General features: G+C 46.7%; 1 protein-coding gene across 1 annotated transcript in view; it reads right to left on the reverse strand.

The window, feature by feature from the left end:
* Positions 1 to 926: 926 nt before the first annotated feature.
* The window catches only part of PLPP3 (phospholipid phosphatase 3), a 79,395-nt gene continuing 61,760 nt past the window's right edge, over positions 927 to 18,561 (reverse strand). The window contains exons 5-6 of the mRNA XM_036352551.1: positions 15,513 to 15,689; positions 927 to 2,844 (exon numbers count right to left, since the gene is read on the reverse strand). Coding sequence (XP_036208444.1) covers positions 2,722 to 2,844; positions 15,513 to 15,689 — 300 coding nt within the window. The 3' untranslated portion in view covers positions 927 to 2,721. The remainder of the gene's footprint in view (positions 2,845 to 15,512; positions 15,690 to 18,561) is intronic.

The raw sequence follows: 18,561 nt of genomic DNA on the forward strand, positions 1-18,561 counted from the left end.
GGTTGGACTTAGAGGGTAGTATGCTGAGATAAGTCAGACATAGACAAAAACTATATGATTTCACTTATGTGGAATCTAAAGAACAAAATAAAAACAAACAAAACAGAAAGACTTGCAGATATGGAGAACAGCTTGAGGGTTGCCAATTTGGGGGCTGAGGAAAAGGTATTAAGTACAAGTGGTAGTGATAAAACAGTCATGGGGATGTAAAGTACAGCATAGGGAATATATTCAATACTATTGTAATAACTATGTATGGTGCCAGGTTATACTTGAATTATTGCAGGGATCACTTTGTAAATTGTGTAATTGTCTATTCACCATGCTGTACACCTGAAACTAATCCTATATAATAAAAGCCTAATATGCAAATCGACCGAATGGCCGAACCAGCGGAAAGACCTGTCACTATGATGCACACTGACCACCAGGGACCAGACGCTCAATGCAGGAGCTGCCCCCAGCCCACAGGCCCAGACCAGTGGCAGCGGTGGGGGTGGGGCCAGCAAGCCGGTGGCACCAAGCCAGCCAAGGTGGGTGCCAGCGGGCCCCCCCCCCGCCGATCGCCCCACTGGTGGCCCCACAGATAGGCCCTGATCACCGGCCAGGCCTAGGGACCCTACCAGTGCACGAATTTCATGCACCGGGCCTCTAGTATAAAATAATACTGAATGAAAACTGTAATTGAAAAAAAAAAAAAAAAGAGTCTGAGATGAAAGCTTGGCAAACAGGCTTTCAGGGATAAAGAACAGCTTTGACATCTGTACCCATATGATGTCCATCATGTTTCCCACTGAAAGAACCAGGAGTTGGTGCCTTGAGTTAAGACAAGCCCATTCACAGAGATGGGCCTGCTATCCCCCCTCCTCTCACCCACATACCCAAGGCAAACATCTCTCAAACATGCCAGGCTTCCAACTCCTTAATTAGTTGTGTTATGAGCTTTTATTTAAAAAGCACATTTAATACAAGTATAGTTTCGCAGATACAAGTTTTCACTTTGTATTCTACAAAAGTCTTTGAATATTATTCTCTTTACAAAATGGAACCTTACAAAAATACTGACAATTTAATGTTTTTATACAGTTTTCTCTAGTTGCAGTTATTTCTTTTATTGTAAAACAATGTCTACCACAGAACTACAATATTTTAGTTGATATTAAAAAAATTAACTCAATGCTTTTTAAAGCAGCTAATGAAATAACACAGGTCGAGACACAGTTTATAATCATAGTGGATATAGCTAAAATTGTTTCAGAAATAATATTTTACATAGTTAACTTTTAATGTTTTATACATTATTTATATAATATTTATATATAAAAATCATAGCTTGCTATATGTTGAAATGACAGGACGGCTTCTGTGGTAAAGATGTGCTTGTGGTTGATCCTTGTGGTTACATTTAGCCCGGTGTGCATCTGAGATCTGAAAGCATTTCTTCCTTCCTCCTTTCCTCAAAGGTTCAGTAGAAGGGGTCCTGCCTACTGCTTAGAGTGGACCTCACCTGGGAGGACGGATACAGGATGAAAACTCTCTACGGAGATTTAACCCATGTGTTCTGCCCAGCAGAACCTACCAAGATCTGCCCTAGAGATCAACCCCAAGACAGTAGTGCTTTACACAACTTAGCAAGAGCGACTCCCTCAGAGACCCTCATCAGCTCTGTTATCTGGAAGGGCAACCTCTCAGGCATGAGACCGTCTGCTTCGCTGGCTCATCCTGACTTTGAGTAGCCAAAAGGTTGGTTCATTTTTCATTCTTGCCCCTTCGCTCCCCCATCTCGTGTACGGAAGGCTGCTTTCCATCAGCCGGCTGCAGACCACGCCTTGGCTCGTCTCCGGACCCTCGCAGGAAATCCCGATGGGCACAGAGCAGGGATTTCAAGCGGGAAAGCAGTAACCAAAGCTAGCCATTACTAAGAGCGTGCAAGTGCCCGGGTGATTGACATACGTCAGCATCCTGCAATCCATGTTTCAACAACACAGGATGATGTGTCCAAAGAAGACAAATGAGGGCCTGGACCCTCGATCTCTCCTGAAATTGTGCTATTTGTGAAATTCACTCATCCACAAAGAGTCTCCTAATCACTAATGTGAGGGACTGTGGTGTTGGCCGATGGGCCAGGAAGTGGGTGATAAGGCTTTAGGTCTAGGAATCTGGATTCAGGATCTGATCGTTTGACGAAGCATTTGCTCTTTCTCTGTATTAAACAACAACAACACTTAAAAACAACAACATCCTGAACCAAAGTCACAGTAAAAGATAGAGTGGTGTGGACAGAGAGACGCAAGAGGGGAGTCTCCCCCCCAATGGCTATTTTCTTTCTTCAGTGCTATTTCTGGCATCACGTGCTACAATGTGAATTTGAGCTTTTCTCACAAGCCTGGGACACATCTCAGGTCACAAAGGTGACCGGCAGACTCTACTCAAAACCTTTTAGTGTTTGTTCCAGAACAAGCCCGTGTTCACTAGAACATGAACACTTCAACCAACTGCACATCCAGGATTCTGGCACTTGGTGTTAGTTTGCTGTTGTCTCCACATAGGTGAACACTACCTATTTTGGAAGGCCACAAAGTAAGACTTTTTTTTTTCTTTTGTAAAATCAGTCGGGTAAAAAGTTTTTCCCTACATTCTACTGTCTGATGAGATTGGAGAGCAGCAAGACCTTGCTGTCAGCAGTCATTTTACAAGAACAGCTCCGGAGGCGGGCGGCGCCTACACCATGTTGTGGTGATTGTTCCTGTCGATAATGTCCACAGGTGAGAGGATCTCCTTCCTGATGGGGGGAGACAGGGAGAGTGCCGTCTTGGTCTTGAAGAGGTCGGACACGAAGAAAACCTAGAAGGACACATCAGAGATCCAAGTCAGAAATTGACACCTGGGGTCTGGGGACAACAAAGGGAAGGTGACAAGAGCATGGACTTCAGGAAAAAGGGGGTCCCAACCCATAGATCTTTGAATAGGGAAGGACCCTAAAGGGCATACAGTCCAACTCTTACTGTACAGACAGGGAAACCGAGGCTCAGGGAAGGGCCATGACGTGCCCCAGGTTGCACAGACACGGTAGGAATAGAGCTCAGTTCTGTGGACTCCCAGCCCACTGCTCTGCGTCTTCAACCCCCACTCCCTTATTTCTCAAGGCAAATGAACAGCAATGAAAAATAAGTTCCTAAACAAAGGAAGCGGGTCCAAATGGGTCAGTCATTAATCCGTGATCATTTCCCTTGCCTCACAAAGGACTTGAGGGTGTAACTGAAGAGACTGGCCACTAGGAATTCCTATCAGCAAGAGCTGGAGTAAGGAAGTCACTGTGACTACTTTTCCTGGAAGCCCAGTGATAGCAAAAGTTTGAAGGGGGTCAAGAAGATAGGGTTTGTTGCTGAGGGAGACGGCAACTAACCCAGAGGAAAGGTCAATGAAAACCCGCCTATCGCTCCATGCAGGTCCTTCCTCCCTCTGAGCTTCGACCTCAATGGGTCTCTGTGGAGTCACTGAGGAACATTTACTGAACACCCACCAGCAAGGGGGTCAGGATGGCGCAGGTGTAGTTCCTGTCTCAATTAGCTTCTGATGAAAGATTCAAGAATTTGGTGAGTTACCAAAGTAAGAAAAATTTATGCTTTGTATTAGATGGCAAAGTAAACACAGACATCAATTTGAGCCATTTAGCAACAGGAGTTTGTATTAAGTCACCATAAGCGGCACCTATCGGTCATGCCATTTAATAGGAAACACATGGCTGGGCTTCAAAACGGGGAATGAAACACTTTCACAGTTCCTCTGTCTAATGGCTTTCTGGATGGAAAAGTCTTTGTCCTGCAGAGGGTAATGTTCTCACGATTAATGATGGCACTGTGACTCATTCCGGACACATTCTGGGCAAGAAAATAAAGTTCTTCATAAAACTCCACCAACGTCACGGCTCTTGCAGCCAGCGACTGGCCATACTAAGGACTTGGGTCATTTGTGGAGCCAATTGCCACAATGTCCCTTCTGTAGTAACGCGACAATTAGCAAAGTGCTACAAAAATCACAGCAAGAAACTGGTGACGCTGACTACTCCAGGAGGACTGGGTGACTAAAAGACAGACTTAACGGTCACCACAAAACCCTTTACCTCCTTTGAATTTTGGACCCATGACACCAGTTTTTCCCATATATTTGTAAAAAGAAAGAAGGCCAAGCTATTTCTATGCTACTATAAGAAGGTAAAATAGCCTAAAAATGTAAGATTTTAATACACTGACAGCCTCAGTGCTCTTGAATGTACCACCGTACAAAGGAAAAAATTCGGCTTTGTGTCCCTGTCCTTTCTAAGGAGGTATGGCCAGGGAGAACTGTGACCCAGAAAGGTTTGTCCCCTAGCCAGAGCCACACCTGGGAAGCAAGAATAAAAAGATCAGTTCAGCCCTAACCAGTTTGGCTCAGTGGATAGAGCATTGGCCTGTGGACTCAAGGGTCCCAGGTTCGATTCCATTAAAGGGCATGTACTTTGGTTGTGGGCACATCCCCAGTGGGGGTTGTGCAGGAGGCAGCTGATTGATGTTTCTCTCTCATCGATGTTTCTAACTCTCTATCCCTCTCCCTTCTTCTCTGTGAAAAATCAATAAAATGTATTTTTTTAAAAAAAAGAAAAGATCAGCTCAGCCAGGAGGCTCTCTAGACCAGTGGTTCTCAGCCTTGGCTGCACATTAGAATCACCTGGGAATCTTTTTAAAATCCTGATTTCTGGGCCTCATCCTCCGGAAATTATGTTTCTTTGTTACTAATGTTGTGGCCTCACCCCATAACAAAGAAACAGAATTTCCGGAGGATGAGGCCCAGAAATCAGGATTTTAAAGATTCCCAGGTGATTCTAATGTGCAGCCAAGGTTGAGAACCACTGCTCTAGACTCCTGTTCAGGAACCTGCACAAGTGCTCAGACAGAGAAGGAATTTTCACCTGCTCACATAAGGAAACACCAGCGAACAAGATTTAAGTTAAAAGTGGAGATACACTTTCCAACTGATAGGTACAGAGCCTGTGTCCTCACCTCTGCCTGGAAATCGCCTTCCCCTCCCTCCTTCACTGTGTCCAGAGGAAGGTTTTGATCAACCTCTCCATCGCTGGCTTCCAACTCCACTTCTTCCAGCCTAGCAGCTAGCTCTACCCAATAAGGCTCTGTCCCCGCCCATTTCTGAGAGGTCTCTCCCCAGCCTCCATCCCGTCTGCTGAGGGCAAATACAGCAGGGAACAGTCTCTCCACCCCCCAACATAACACCCCTTCCCCCTTCAAGATCCTGACGCCACTTTAAGCTACTGGCTTATTTCCCAATTTAATTTTCTCAGCACATATCCACTGCCTACTAAGGCTTCCGTTTCCTAACTGCAAGATAGGGATAACATGAAGGTTAAGGACAACATTGTGCTGAGAAGACCTAGACCTAGGCCTGGTACAGAGTTCAATCGAAGGCGTTCCTTTCTGTAATTCCCAAAGTAATGACTGAGCCAAAACTTTGCCAATCAGCCTTTCTTCCTAGCTGGGAGGCTTCTTGAGGATGGAGCCTTGGACCTACTCACCCTGTATCACCTACAGCGCTCAGCATTAAGCCTTGCACACAGCAGGGGCTCGACAAATGTTTGTTGTTAAATTTCTAAACTCCTCTCTACTGAAGCAAACACTCCGGCCTTGGATCCTATCAGCACACAAAACGCCTACGGACTTCAGGGGACTCACATTCTCACACGCCGCATGCACATAGCCAAGCGGCAAGATGAAGAGCGGGGTCTGGTCCAGCAGAATCCCTTCCCCCCAGCCCCCTGAAGCAGTATTTCACGTTCAGCCTGGCTTGAGGTTACGCAAACACTTTTTTGGGACTCTGAAACATGATCCTGTCAAGACTCAAATAGGGCTCAGTCTTCCTAATGCTTGGACAGCAGAACACAAAAAGGACCTGTAAGAGCGAAAGTGTCTCGGCTTGGAGCCGTTCCATTTCCTGCAGAAGACCATCTCCACCCAGAAAGAAAACTCAGAGGCCCAGGCTGGGGAGGTTCTACAAAAAGTAGGCAGCTCTCTTAGGTCTCCCAGCCCCAGTCCCACTCCACAGATCTCCCCTGGAAGAAAGAGCACATCAGACAACACACAGTCTCAGCAAAATATAAAATCTATATCCGAAGCACCAAGAAGAGTTCTAAGGTAACCTGCTCTGACAGATGCTTTCAATTCCATCCCTCCTTTGGTTTGCATTTTATAAATTGCTTTCTTGCAAAATGCAATCAGTAAACACTTACTGAACATTCACTCTGTGCCAAGTCCTGAGATTATAAGATTAAATATACATAAGGCAGTGTCCTTTGTCCTCCGAGAGCCCACAGGGCAATGAGGGAGAGATCTAGGTAAACAGACCCCTACGATTGCGTTGTTGTAAGGATTATGATTGGGGGAAGCCAGGGTGTTAGAGAAGCATGGAGAATGTGGCATCTAACCCGGGCTGAAGGGGAGGTGAGGGTCTTAGGAGACTTTCCCCGGAGGAGGTATAGTAGAGCTTAGCTTTGAAGGATAAGTAGGAGTTAGCCAGGTGGTGACTGACAGGAATGTTGTTCTAGGCACAGGGAGCAGTGTGTGCAGAGGCTTGGCAGCGAGTACGGCACGTTCGGGAGCTGCGGGAAGCTCAGCATGGCCAGTGTCAAGCAGTCGACTAGGCTGGAGAGACAGCCAGGTCTTCAGAAGCCTCCTAGGACAATGAGGGAACTCTGGCCGTATCCTCTTGGCCTTTGGAGCCATTGTCAAGGCTGAATCAGGAGATCAGCGTGTTGGGACGACTTGCACTAAAATCATGATGGTATCTAAGATGGAGAAGGAGTTAGAGAGCATGAAGGCAGAGGCACCAGCCCGGACATTATTGCAGAATCTAGGAGAGGATGAGTCCTGAACTACAACCATGCAGTGCAGACAAAGAGGAAGAGATGTGTGGTGTGTTTTTTGTTTGTTTTGTTTTGTTTTTTAAATATATTTTTAGTGATTTCAGAGAGGAAGGGAGAGAGAGAGAGAGAGAGAGAGATAGAAACATCAATGATAAGAGAGAATCATTGATTGGTTGCCTCCTGCACATCCTCTACTAGGGATCGAGCCTGCAACCTGGGCATGTGGCCTGACCAGGAATGGAACCGTGACCTTCGGGTTCATAGGTTGATGCTCTATCCCCTGAGCCTCACCGCCTGGGCAAGAGATGGTTTTTGAAATGCTGAGACAGAGCTGCAGTGGGTAGAGGGGTGTGCTTGTATGCTGATGCTTTTCTCTCCACTTCTGTTTCCACCTCTAGAAATCTTTGCACTTGTTCCCATCAAAACTCTTAAAGGTTGGGTAACTATGCTAGTGTAAGAAGATTCTAGCTCTGCTTCTCTCTGCCTTCTAATATTTCAGCTCCTTCTGATACTGGCTTGGGGAAGTGGTTCCGCCCTCCTCCTGGGTCGGAACGGCAGGCTGTTCTGAGATCAGATTTACTTAGGCACCAGGACAATGCAGCCCTTCCACCAACAGCAAGACCACACAGACAAGGACACTGTGGGCCGGAGGGTCCCGTTCACTGTGATGAGGAGCTGGGAAATGGAGTGCCCTTGCCAATGACGACTATCGGTATGGTACCATCAGTCACTGCCTCCCACTCCCCACCCATCACGCACAGCCCTGCTCAAAGCTTTGCCCTATGGAGTGCGACAGGCTTGCCTTCCAATCCAGGTTCTGCCACGTTCAGCAAAACGCCTAAATGAGGGATACATTCCCTACCTCAGAGGTTTACTCTAAGGATTACATGACATAATAGGCACAAGGGTGGTATACGTAGTGCCTGGTGCCTAGTTAAAGGTTAATAAAAGGGAGCCATTGTATGAGGCCTGTGTGTTCAGCACCTACCTGCACAAAGTCACTTCTCTTCCCTTCTCGTAAGTGTGGAAAGAGGAGAAAGGAGAGAAAGGACTAGAAAGAAGAAAAAGGAGAAAATAGGAATGATTGAGAATATGAATGAACACATGAAAGCCTGTACAGACTCAAGCCAGCCATGAAGATCACCTGCAGATGGACGTTTTCCATAGGTCAGAGAGGACTTGCTCTCAAAGGCCTATCATTTCTGGGGCCATTCTGGAGAATGAGTCAGCACAGTCAAAAAGGAAGAAGCTCCAATGTCTTGTTGCCACATTCACCCACTGTGACGATGCCAGCCTTCCGGGGCGCTCACAGCCCAGCCCTGCCAGGGTGCTGCTGGCTGGAGCTCACCAAGGACCAAGCTGCCAGAAACAAGAAGTCCATGGTAGCCCGGTTTCCGCGCCCATTGCTGCGAATGGCCATGTCAGCAATTTCTGAGGGTCATTTTAAGGGCAGATTATGACAATAAAATTGTCCTTGAAATGTCTCTGGAGTCCCTGAGTGTCTCAGTGCCTGAGAGTGTGTACGTGAACTCCCTGAAGGAATCAGGTCTTTATTCTTCGGGATGTTCACACGCTCCTGTGGGGCTTAGGTGCCAGCACAGAGCAGAGAAGTATAAAAGCAGAATTTTGGAATCTTAGAACCAGGAGAAAACGAAGAGTTGTCTAGTCCGGTGTTTCTCAAAGTGTTGTCCTCAGACCATCTATTTCAGAATCAGCTGGATGCTTCCTGGAAAATCAGATTCCTGGGTCCACCCTGGACCTACTGGAAGGTGGCCTGGAACCTGAATTTAATAAACGCTACCGGTGTTTGTTATACACACGAAAGTCAGGCAAACCATCAGTGGACAGTTTATAAAATTGACTAGATTGGCTCATATTCTAGATCTGCCATTTCATGGACGCGTGTCTTAGATATATATATATCTTGTTATCTTTTTGAGAGCAGCTCCTTTATCTGTAGACTGAGCTTCATTAAACCTTCCTGGAGCCACCCCTATCTTCTCTCGTTGGCACCCACACTGAATTTCTAATGGCCTCTGTCTTAGCTTGAGGCATAGGCTTTCATGCAGAATGTCTTAAATGCCATGCTAGGTTTCCCCTTTCGACTGTGAGCTACTCCAGGGGACGAACTGTGCTCAGAGCCCCGCAATTGTAGCCCCTGGTAAATCTAGCCCCTTCTCCCCTCATGTGGGGACAGACACCACGCGCTGCTCCTTGTGCACATCCCCACATCTTTGCTCTGGGATTTCCTTTTGCATCCCACTCTAAAGTAATAAGCAATCTATAGATTAAGGAATAATTTTCTTTGTAGGAGAAAGTCTTGGGACCTGGCTCACCTCATGCTCTAAGTATAGTAAATGTCTAAAGAAAAGCCATCTTTGGCAGGCAGCCCTATATTTTTACTAAATGGGAGTTGAAAGCAATCATTTTTTTTTTTAACCTCAGTAAAGTGCTTTCAGTGGCCTTGGGCCCTGGGAATTTATAAGGAAGCATGAGGGGTAGAAAGAGTGTCCCACTAGTAGTGAGGATCTAGTCCCCAAACTGCTACGGCTGTGTGACCCAGGCTAAGTCACACTCTTGTCTCGGCTTGAATTTATACAAAATGAAGAGGCTTATGACTTCAGCTGATGAACCTGCACTGTATTTTGTGCAAATGTTACTTAAAAATCTACCTTCCCATAGTTACTGTAAGGCTGAAAGAGAAGAATTTATGTGAAAACACTCCTAAAGGTCTATTCAAATCCTACTTCGGGTACCATTGTTTATGATCATCTTGCTACTGAGGGGCATGAAGGAGGAGGTTAATATGAAGGACAGCGTGGAGCAGCAAAGGAGAGAGAATTGCGGGCAATTCTGAAGGTCAAGAGGGAGCTATGTCCTGCCAAGGAGACTTAGAGAGGCACTTCTAGGCTGTCATGATGAAGAGTTTCTGGTAAGAAGGACCCGAGGGCTGACAGCTCTGTTGATGGGATTTTAGATTCAGCAGGAGCCAGAGTTCAAGAATGACAATACTTAGCTATCGTGTGTGATACACTATAATATTTTTTTACACTGTAATATTTTTAATTTATTTTTTTAAAATGCTGGTGGTCAACCAAGGATGACAGGGGCTGGCCCAAGGCAGGGACCCCTACTCCCAGAAACCATACACTGTACAGCTGAAAGGGTGAAGGGGACCATGATTTACTGAGCCCCCCTCTCCCATTATCCTACAAGTTCCATCATTTTGAATTGCTGAGGGTTACAAGACATACCATACTCTCATCCATCTCCAAGTCTATGTAATTCCTTCAGTATAAAATGCCCTTCCTTATTGTTTGCATCTCATAGAAAATGTCCACACATTTTTCAAGAATCACCTCCCCAAGAAATTTTTTCTAGCCTTCTAACAGCCTCAAGGAGAATGAACTAACCCCTCTCTTGAGCCCCCACTGTTCCCAGTAGAGGGTCCCTCCTTGCAGCTGAGACCTTCAATTGCATGTATGTCTGCCCTAGATCAGTGTTTTTCAAACTGCATGTCATAAATCATTAGTGAGTTATAATATCAATATACTGGGTGGTCACCACCAGCATTTTAAAAAAATAAATTAAAAATATTACAGTGTAAAAAAATATTATAGTGTATCACACACGATAGCTAAGTATTAGGTTGTGAAATATTTTAGTTATGTGCGGGTATCTCCATTGGGTTATGATGTAAAAATGTATTTATTGTGAATTGTGGTCAAGTCTTGGAAAGCTACTATATTCTAAGGAAGCTCTTCAAGGACCATCTCTTTTTAGTGCAAATCCTTAAACCTAGTACTTAACACATAATACACATACTATCAATGTGTTGCATGTGCCAAGCACGGTACATCTCTCATTTACTGAATTCTCAATCCAAAGATCGTGTAAGGTTATTACCATCCGTATTTCATAGAATGGGAAAAGGTGGATGAGAGGAAGTGACTTGCCCAACCAGCAAGTGGCAGGAATAACACTCCCCTTTCTGAGTCTCTGCCTCATCACCCATCTCATCCATCTCAGCAGGGGAATGCAAAGGAGACTTTAAAAGGATGCTGCAAACCGTGGAATACTCCAAAGACACTTCATCCTCTACTGTGGGTCAACGTTTATCTATGCCTTTGCTTCCTTCTCTCTCCCACATCCACATTCCTGGCAGCCCTGCCCACCTGGGAGTGGGGCCTGGGGTGGCAAAGAGCTAGGCGTTTGCAGGGCCAGAAAAGATCTGGGAGGCCATTTCATCCATGCCCCTGTGCCTAGGTAGAGTAGAATAAATCCAAGGGGAATAGGTGGTGATATCTCCTGTTGGAGAAGAAAGAGGTCTCACAAATTCATGGCATAGACCAGTGGTCGGCAAACCACAGCTCGGCAAACCGCAGCCCGCGAGCCACGTGCGGCTCTTTGGCCCCTTTAGTGTGGCTCTTCCACAAAATACCGACTTCCGCGCATGGGCCACGAAGTTTCAATCGCACTGTAAGTGCACGCCGGCATGTGGTATTTTGTGGAAGAGCCACACTGAAGGGGCCAAAGAGCCGCATGTGGCTCGCGAGCCACGTTTTGCTGACCACGGGCATAGACCAAGCATACTTTTGGCGCTTACTATTCTAGTCCTTTGAGATAGAAGCAAGACCCTGGGATCTGGTTCTACGCTGCCACTGTGCGTCCCCGGGTATGCCACACACTCTCCTCCTGAACCCCAGCTTCCACTTGAACTCTTCTTCACAGTCACATCTCTTTACTTCACAGGGGCAAAGACAAAGAATGCCCTCGCCCTTCCCTACATCCTGGAGGAAGACAGCAGCACACAAAAGAGCGGCCAGAGCAGAGCCCCACCCCCCGGGAGAGGAAAACCAGGAAAGACTCTGCTGGGTGTTTATGAAATTCACCAGCAGCTGCTTCCTCTGCTGAACCCGCAGCCACGACGGCCTGGCCCTGCCCCGACCCCTCCCAGGGCCCCATAATTTGCCATCTGTTAGGGGGTCAAAGGAGGAGGTGACCAGAAAGGAAATGAACTGATGTCTGTCCCCTCATTCCAGTCCCTGGAGTGGATATGATGAGTCCAGCTGAAGAGATCACACCTTGACAGGGTGACTGTGTGTGTGTGTGTGTGTGTGTGTGTGTAGGTGGGAGGGGGACTGAGAATGTCAGTATGTGCCTGTGTTTACATGGACCCGTCTGTGTGTGTCTGTGGTTCTGAGCGCAGGTGAGACATGGAGAGGATGGATGTCTGTGGGTCTGAGTATGACTGGATCTGCCCTCTGGGTCTCTCTGGGCACTGGCTAACATCATCCTGTGTACCTCTGCCCTCACGCGTGAATGTGTACATCAGTGTGTGGGCCCATCTGACCCTACATGCCCATATCTTCATATTGAGTCCATGACGCCGGGTAGGTTTTCTGTCTGTGTTGGGTACTGTTGTCTTCTCTCTCTGAAAAGGATTCAACTAGTGAGCAGGGGGAAGAAGCCGAACCCACTCCTGTCTGGCATGTGATTGTTGTCTAGACACGCCTGCTTGCTGTGACAGGGCTTACTCCCCAGACCCGTGTAAAAGTGCTTGGCTGTCACGGCCTATTGCTGAGGCTCCACAGTGACTAAGCCAACATCCTAGGGTGATGCACTGCACTCACGGGGGCTCAGAGACATGTCATGACCCCCAGTAGAGGCCATCTTCCTGGGCATTTCAGCGATTTGGTAACATCTGAGAGAGCAAGTCCAGCTTAGTTACTACAGAGTCAGCGAGGCCACAGACTGTGGGAGAAGGTCACAGAGCTACAGGGAAACTTGGCTCAGAGGGGAAGTGTCTTGCCTGAGGTCACAAGCTAATTCCTCACTCATTCTTTAACCGATGCTTACCAAGCACCTATTGTGTGTCAACCACTGCGCTAGGTGCTGAAAATGAATAATCAGAAAGTTAAGCCATGGAGTCTGCTATTAAGACATCTGCAATTATATTGGGGAGACAGACATCTGAGCAGACACTTATGATAGAACCAGGCTGAATACCACATGCAAAGGGCCACCTGGGGGCACAAGATGTGGCAGACCAAACAATGGCCCCCAAAGATGTCCTGTCCTAATCCCCAGAACCCATGACTATGTTATCTGACGTGGCAAAGTAGACTTTGCAGATGTGATTAAGATAAAGATCTTGAGATGGGAGAGATTACCCTGGATTTTCCAGGTGAGTCCAATGTAATCATGAGTCCTCGTAAGAGAGGCAGGAAAGTCAGAATCACAGGAGATGTGACGATGGAAGCAGGGGCCAGAGAGAGCAAGAGAGAGACTTGACGATGCTACGCTGCCAGTTTTGAGGATGGAGGAAGGGACCACAGCCAAAGCATGCAGGCTGGCTCTAGATCAGCGGTTCTCAACCTGGGGGTTGAACGACCCTTTCACGGGGTCGCCTAAGACCATCGGAAAACACATATATCATTACATATTGTTTTTGTGATTAATCACTATGCTTTAATTATGTTCAATTTGTAACAATGAAATTGGGGGTCACCACAACATGAGGAACTGTATTAAAGCGTTGTGGCATTAGGAAGGTTGAGAACCACTGCTCTAAGGTGCTGGGAAAGTCAAGAAAACGGATCCTCCCCGGTGCCTCCAGAAGGAACGCAGTCCTGCCAACACCTTGATGTTAGCTCAGTGAGACCCATTTTGAAATATCAAACTCGAGAACTCTAAGACAGTGGATTTGTGTTGTTTTATAGCACTACATTTGTGGTAATTTGTTACAGCAGCAACATGGGAAACTAACACAGAAGGTTTCATCAGAGATGAGGGAAAACTGGGACTGTAACACCAACGGGGATGACTGTGTAAGAGCTCAGGGTGCTGGAGAGTATTGACAAGTTCCGTGTGGCTGGAGAGGAGTAGGAGATGAGGCCCTGAGAAGAAGCTGGGGTCTGACAGCACTGGCTCTGTGTGGACCCCCCTCCTGGCTTCTCTACTTACTAGTGCCCACACCCATGCCCCACTGTCATGTCACATGGAAGGATCGAGCACGGAGCCTCCAGAACAAGCTGGTCAGTGACAGCCACTCCCATCAACAGCTGCTCTCCCAATTTCCCTCCCCCTAGCCTTGACTGGAAAAAAGAAAGGAATGAACAAAACCACCAAAACATCCAGTCCCTGAGGTTAGAGTTCCCGTGCCAGGCTGGCACGCAGCTCAGAGGCCACTTTCGTTGCGGTGCCCACTTGGATCGCCCCAACTCCCCACCCCTGTTCTTGCACACTGCACTGAGTCCGGCCCTTGCCTGCCCATTGAAGTGCCCCGTTCCGGTCTCCATTGCAGCCCCACACGGGACTGTAACTCCCATGCTTGGCCTGACTTGGAAGCGACTAGACTGGGATTTCCTTGGGAGCAAGGCCTGTGTCTTATCCATCCTCTGTCTTTAAGAGAATGTCCTTAGAGTGTTCTCAGGAAAGGGAACATCCACTCATTGAGTCTAGCTTCTTGCTGCAAGGCATGCATTTATCTTCTCTGAGCTAGGATCCCTGAGAGGCCTTGGTGAGACAGGGAGAATTATATATTATACATGGGCCTGCCCCCAAGGAACACACATTCTAAAAGGAGGAACACTAACAATTTCAACACAGATAAATGCTCTCACAGGAGGGTGAGAGGTTATTGTAGGGGGACATGGGGCTGCAGGAAGGCTTAGAAATTAGGAAAGGACAGGGGCTGGCCCCTATCGCTCCATTGTTCATGATTCCTTCCGTGAATGAGCAAGGGTTATACTAATAACAGTACAACCTATACACGCATGGTGCTTAAACATCCAGCCATTACTGGATTCCTGCTGGGCTAGGGGGAGCCCCTGAGAAGGGCCCAGAAGGCACAATATCAGAATAGCTGCTAGTTCATGTTTGCTGAATACACCCCTCAAAACTTTTAGCAGGCCGGAAAAGCAGATTCCCAAGGAGAGAAAGTCTCAGAGAGGGGGAGTACTGTAACCCACCCTCACTAGGATCAGCATGTGGAAAGGGCAACCCATTCACTTGGGGCAAATGAGAATGTGGCCCATCCCAAGGCCATTCTCTAGGGAGCTCTGTGACAGGATGGGTAAGGCCCTCAGGCTGGGGGAGGCCTTAGCCTTCACCAAACTCGCTCTTCTCCAGCCAACACTGAGGCTAAGGTCTGACCAAAGGTCACGGCGGGGCAGACAGAAGTTCTCCCAGAAGCTGAGTTCTACTAAACAGTAAGTGTCCACCAAAGCAGCATTTGAGTACCCTGAGTCAGGACTTAGAGTTGGCATGTGACCTGGGGCAAGTTTCTTCCCCTCTCAACCCGAAATGCCCTCAGAGATAAAGTGAGTTGAACATATTCTATACAATCTCTTCCAGTTGTGACATTCTGCCATTGTTTACGGAGCAGAGGATGTGCAGACCCTGTCGGATGAAAATGCACAGGCTTGAAAGAGGCGGTCATGACTCTCATTTTGCTGGAGGGGCCCCGGGGTGGGTGACTCCTCGGATACCAAACAGAGAAGAGGACCGAGAGCTCCCTGGCTGTGGTCCCTGAGCCGGAAATACTTACAAAGCAGCAGCCCAGGGCTTGCTTGCATACTGAGGACGAGATGCTACTTACTATGCAGCAGGCGACCAGGGCTCCTTGAGCAAATCCTGCCAGGACGTCGCTGGGATGGTGCTTGTGGTCAGATACGCGGGACAGTCCTGTGTAAAAGGCCATCATGATCAGGGTGAACTGCAGGAGGGGCCGGAGCAGACGAGCACCTCGCCAAGTGAAGCGGGCCTGAAGGTACAGCTGGAGGCGGGAGAGAAAAGGAACAGACACTAAGTCACTCACTATTGAGGGCATTATAGCGCCTGGCCGACACACGCTGCATCTGGACCTTGGCGTTGGCATCTTGTAGAAAGAGCATTCGACTTGGATGTGACCTCAAGCCAGTTTTTTAAGCCCTGATCCTATACTAAAAAAATAAGAACAAGGGAGCTTTCCGAGGGAGATCAGCTAGAGCGAGCTGAGGAAGACAATACATGACAGTGGCCTTAGCATATGACTGGCACATACTAGACACCTAATAAATGTTTCATTTCCTTTTCTTTACTTCTTGATTAAAACTAATTAAATAGTAACCAGGGTTACTAGAGGTTACTTTTCAACAAATGATAACTCCTTGGGCGCATCTGTGCGGTTTCCTGGAGCCTGTGGCTATGCAATCCCTGCAGGGCCTGCCTCTCAGCACCGTCAGGGAAACAGAGATGCATGATGATAAGCAGGTTATCCTGACAGTCACGGGAGATGCCTGAGCGTCAGAAGAAAGCACCTTATCAGAGGACAGGTTCCTAAGTCATGGCTTGTGCCAGTGGATGTCGAATTAGAAAATAAGGACACACAAATCATCCAGACAGTGCCAGAGGACTTGCAGAGAGAGGCTGACAGACACTGGGCTGGGTGGGGCAGGAGAGTAACCTGAAGAAAAATTAAAGAAAAAAAAACCACCTCTGGCCGAAGCAAAAAAGCTGAAATGACGTCAACTGGGCATTGTCCCCCATAGTTATCTTGCTGCAGTTTCCGTTCTAACCTCTGGGCACAACCCACTTTCCAGGTTCCTGTGGGAACTTGGGAAACGTGGCGGGGGTGGGGAAGAAGCAAGGGGACAAGGGGAACTTCCGACGACAAATCAAAGCAAAGCCCTGGGAGAGGCCAGGAAAAAGGGGAAGAGGGCCGAGGGGAGGGGGCTGGCGGCCTAAAGATAGGCCTCTGCCCTTCCTGAGACAAATGGACACTTTCCTTTTGGTGGTCAGGAAAGACCACGCCAGCAGCCAGGCTTGAGAAGACCGAGGGTGGAAGATTCTGGAGTCACTCTTGCTTGTGTAGGAAGAGGGCCTACCACTGAATCCTCAACTATGTTGAAGACTATTTGCTAAACAAGGGATGAAAATCAATGTGTGGTTTTTTTTTACATATAAAAAATAACCAGTTAAAGATCTAAAAGAGGTAAAATCATCATAATAACAAAGATGATTAAATAAGTAGTATATCTTACAAAACCTACATAGCTTTTATGAAATAAGGAACATAAAGGACAATTTAAATGGAGAGCTAGAATTTTATTTCTAAGAACACTTCACTTACGAAATTGAGTAAATTGGCATGTAAATTCAATCAGATTCCCATGGATATCTGTAAAAATTTGGAGGGGGAAAAACCTGGAAAAAAATATTCTAAAACTAACTTACAGGGCCCAATCTATGGAACTAGGGAGAAATAAAATAAAAAATTAAATTAAAAAAAACCCAAGCATTATGATACATGTGCTAAGGATACAAAATGAGAAGTTATAATTCCTGCCCTATGGATTATACAGTTGGGGGCAAGGGGAGCTACATGAAAACAAAAACAAGTATACTTAGGTGTTTAATAGGAACTATGAAAGAAGTTGGAGTGAGTTACCAAGTGCAAGGGATATTTGACTTGAATCCTCAAGATGAATAGGTGTTTGCCAGGAGTTAAGGGGACAGTAGTGAGGGGCGTGTATTTCAGGCAGCTGGATGACTTAGAAGCCAGCAATCAGAGCTCCACGGCACTTCGAGTGGCTCAGTGCAGCTGAAGAGGGTGTTGGGGGCTGGTGAGAAACAGAGGCTAGAGGCAAGCAGAGGCTGCTCATGAAGGGCATTGGGTGTCAACCGAGGAACTTGTCTTTATTTAGGAGGTCAGTCTTTCCTAAGCCGTGCTGCATGGACTTTTAGGGGTCTTTTTAAAAAACGAATGATAAATGCTCTATACTAAATCTGTTTTCATCATTTACAATAATTAATTTTACAGGACATCTACCTATTGAATCCTTATTGAGAAATGTTGCTATAAGCAATGGTGAAAAATTAAATGGTTCTAAGCAAGGCATGAGGTACCATAAGAAAATAATCTACCATAAAAAATAATCTGCACATCAAAGGCTAGTCCCTCATTTCTGCTGAAATGACGCAACAGCAGATTCTACAACTATGAATCAAAGGCTCCCTTCCTTTGGGAACTTGTGATGGAGATGATGTTGGTGTAACTCCAATTCAACGCAAGTCTTAAGGACAATGGCAAGTTCAGGGAACAAGGAATTTGTATTGAGCCCATGATGGTCTGATCTCCCACCAGCAAGTCTTGTCAGTGGATGGGGTGAGATGGGTTACAGAAAGAGCACAGGTTTTCATCAGAAAAACCTCAATGAGCCTGGCTGGTATGGTTCAGTGGTTGAGCATCAACCTATGAACCAGGAGGTCACTGTTCGACTCCCGGTCAGGGCACATGCCAGGTTGTGGGCTCTATCCCCAGTAAGGGGCGTGCAGGTGGCAGCCAATCAATGATTCTCTCTTATCACTGATGTTTCTATCTCTCCCTCTCTGAAATCAATTTAAAAAAACCATTTTTTTTTTAATGTAAGAAAAACCTCACTGAGCCTCAGTTTTCTCACATGTATGATAAGTGTGATAACCACTTTCTTACAGATTGCAGTCCAGGTCGGTGGTAATGCAGATCAAGCACCCAGCACCATATGCTGCTCAGTCAACAGATACCTTACTCTCTAACCATTTTCTTAACTCGGACCTAAGATTTTCTAATTTCCCTCAACTGAAAAATCAGCAGGTCTTCAGAAAAGGCTAATTCAAAATTCTCCAAA

The sequence above is a fragment of the Myotis myotis genome, unplaced genomic scaffold (genome assembly GCF_014108235.1).
Source record: "Myotis myotis isolate mMyoMyo1 unplaced genomic scaffold, mMyoMyo1.p scaffold_m19_p_2, whole genome shotgun sequence".
Taxonomy (NCBI): domain Eukaryota; kingdom Metazoa; phylum Chordata; class Mammalia; order Chiroptera; family Vespertilionidae; genus Myotis; species Myotis myotis.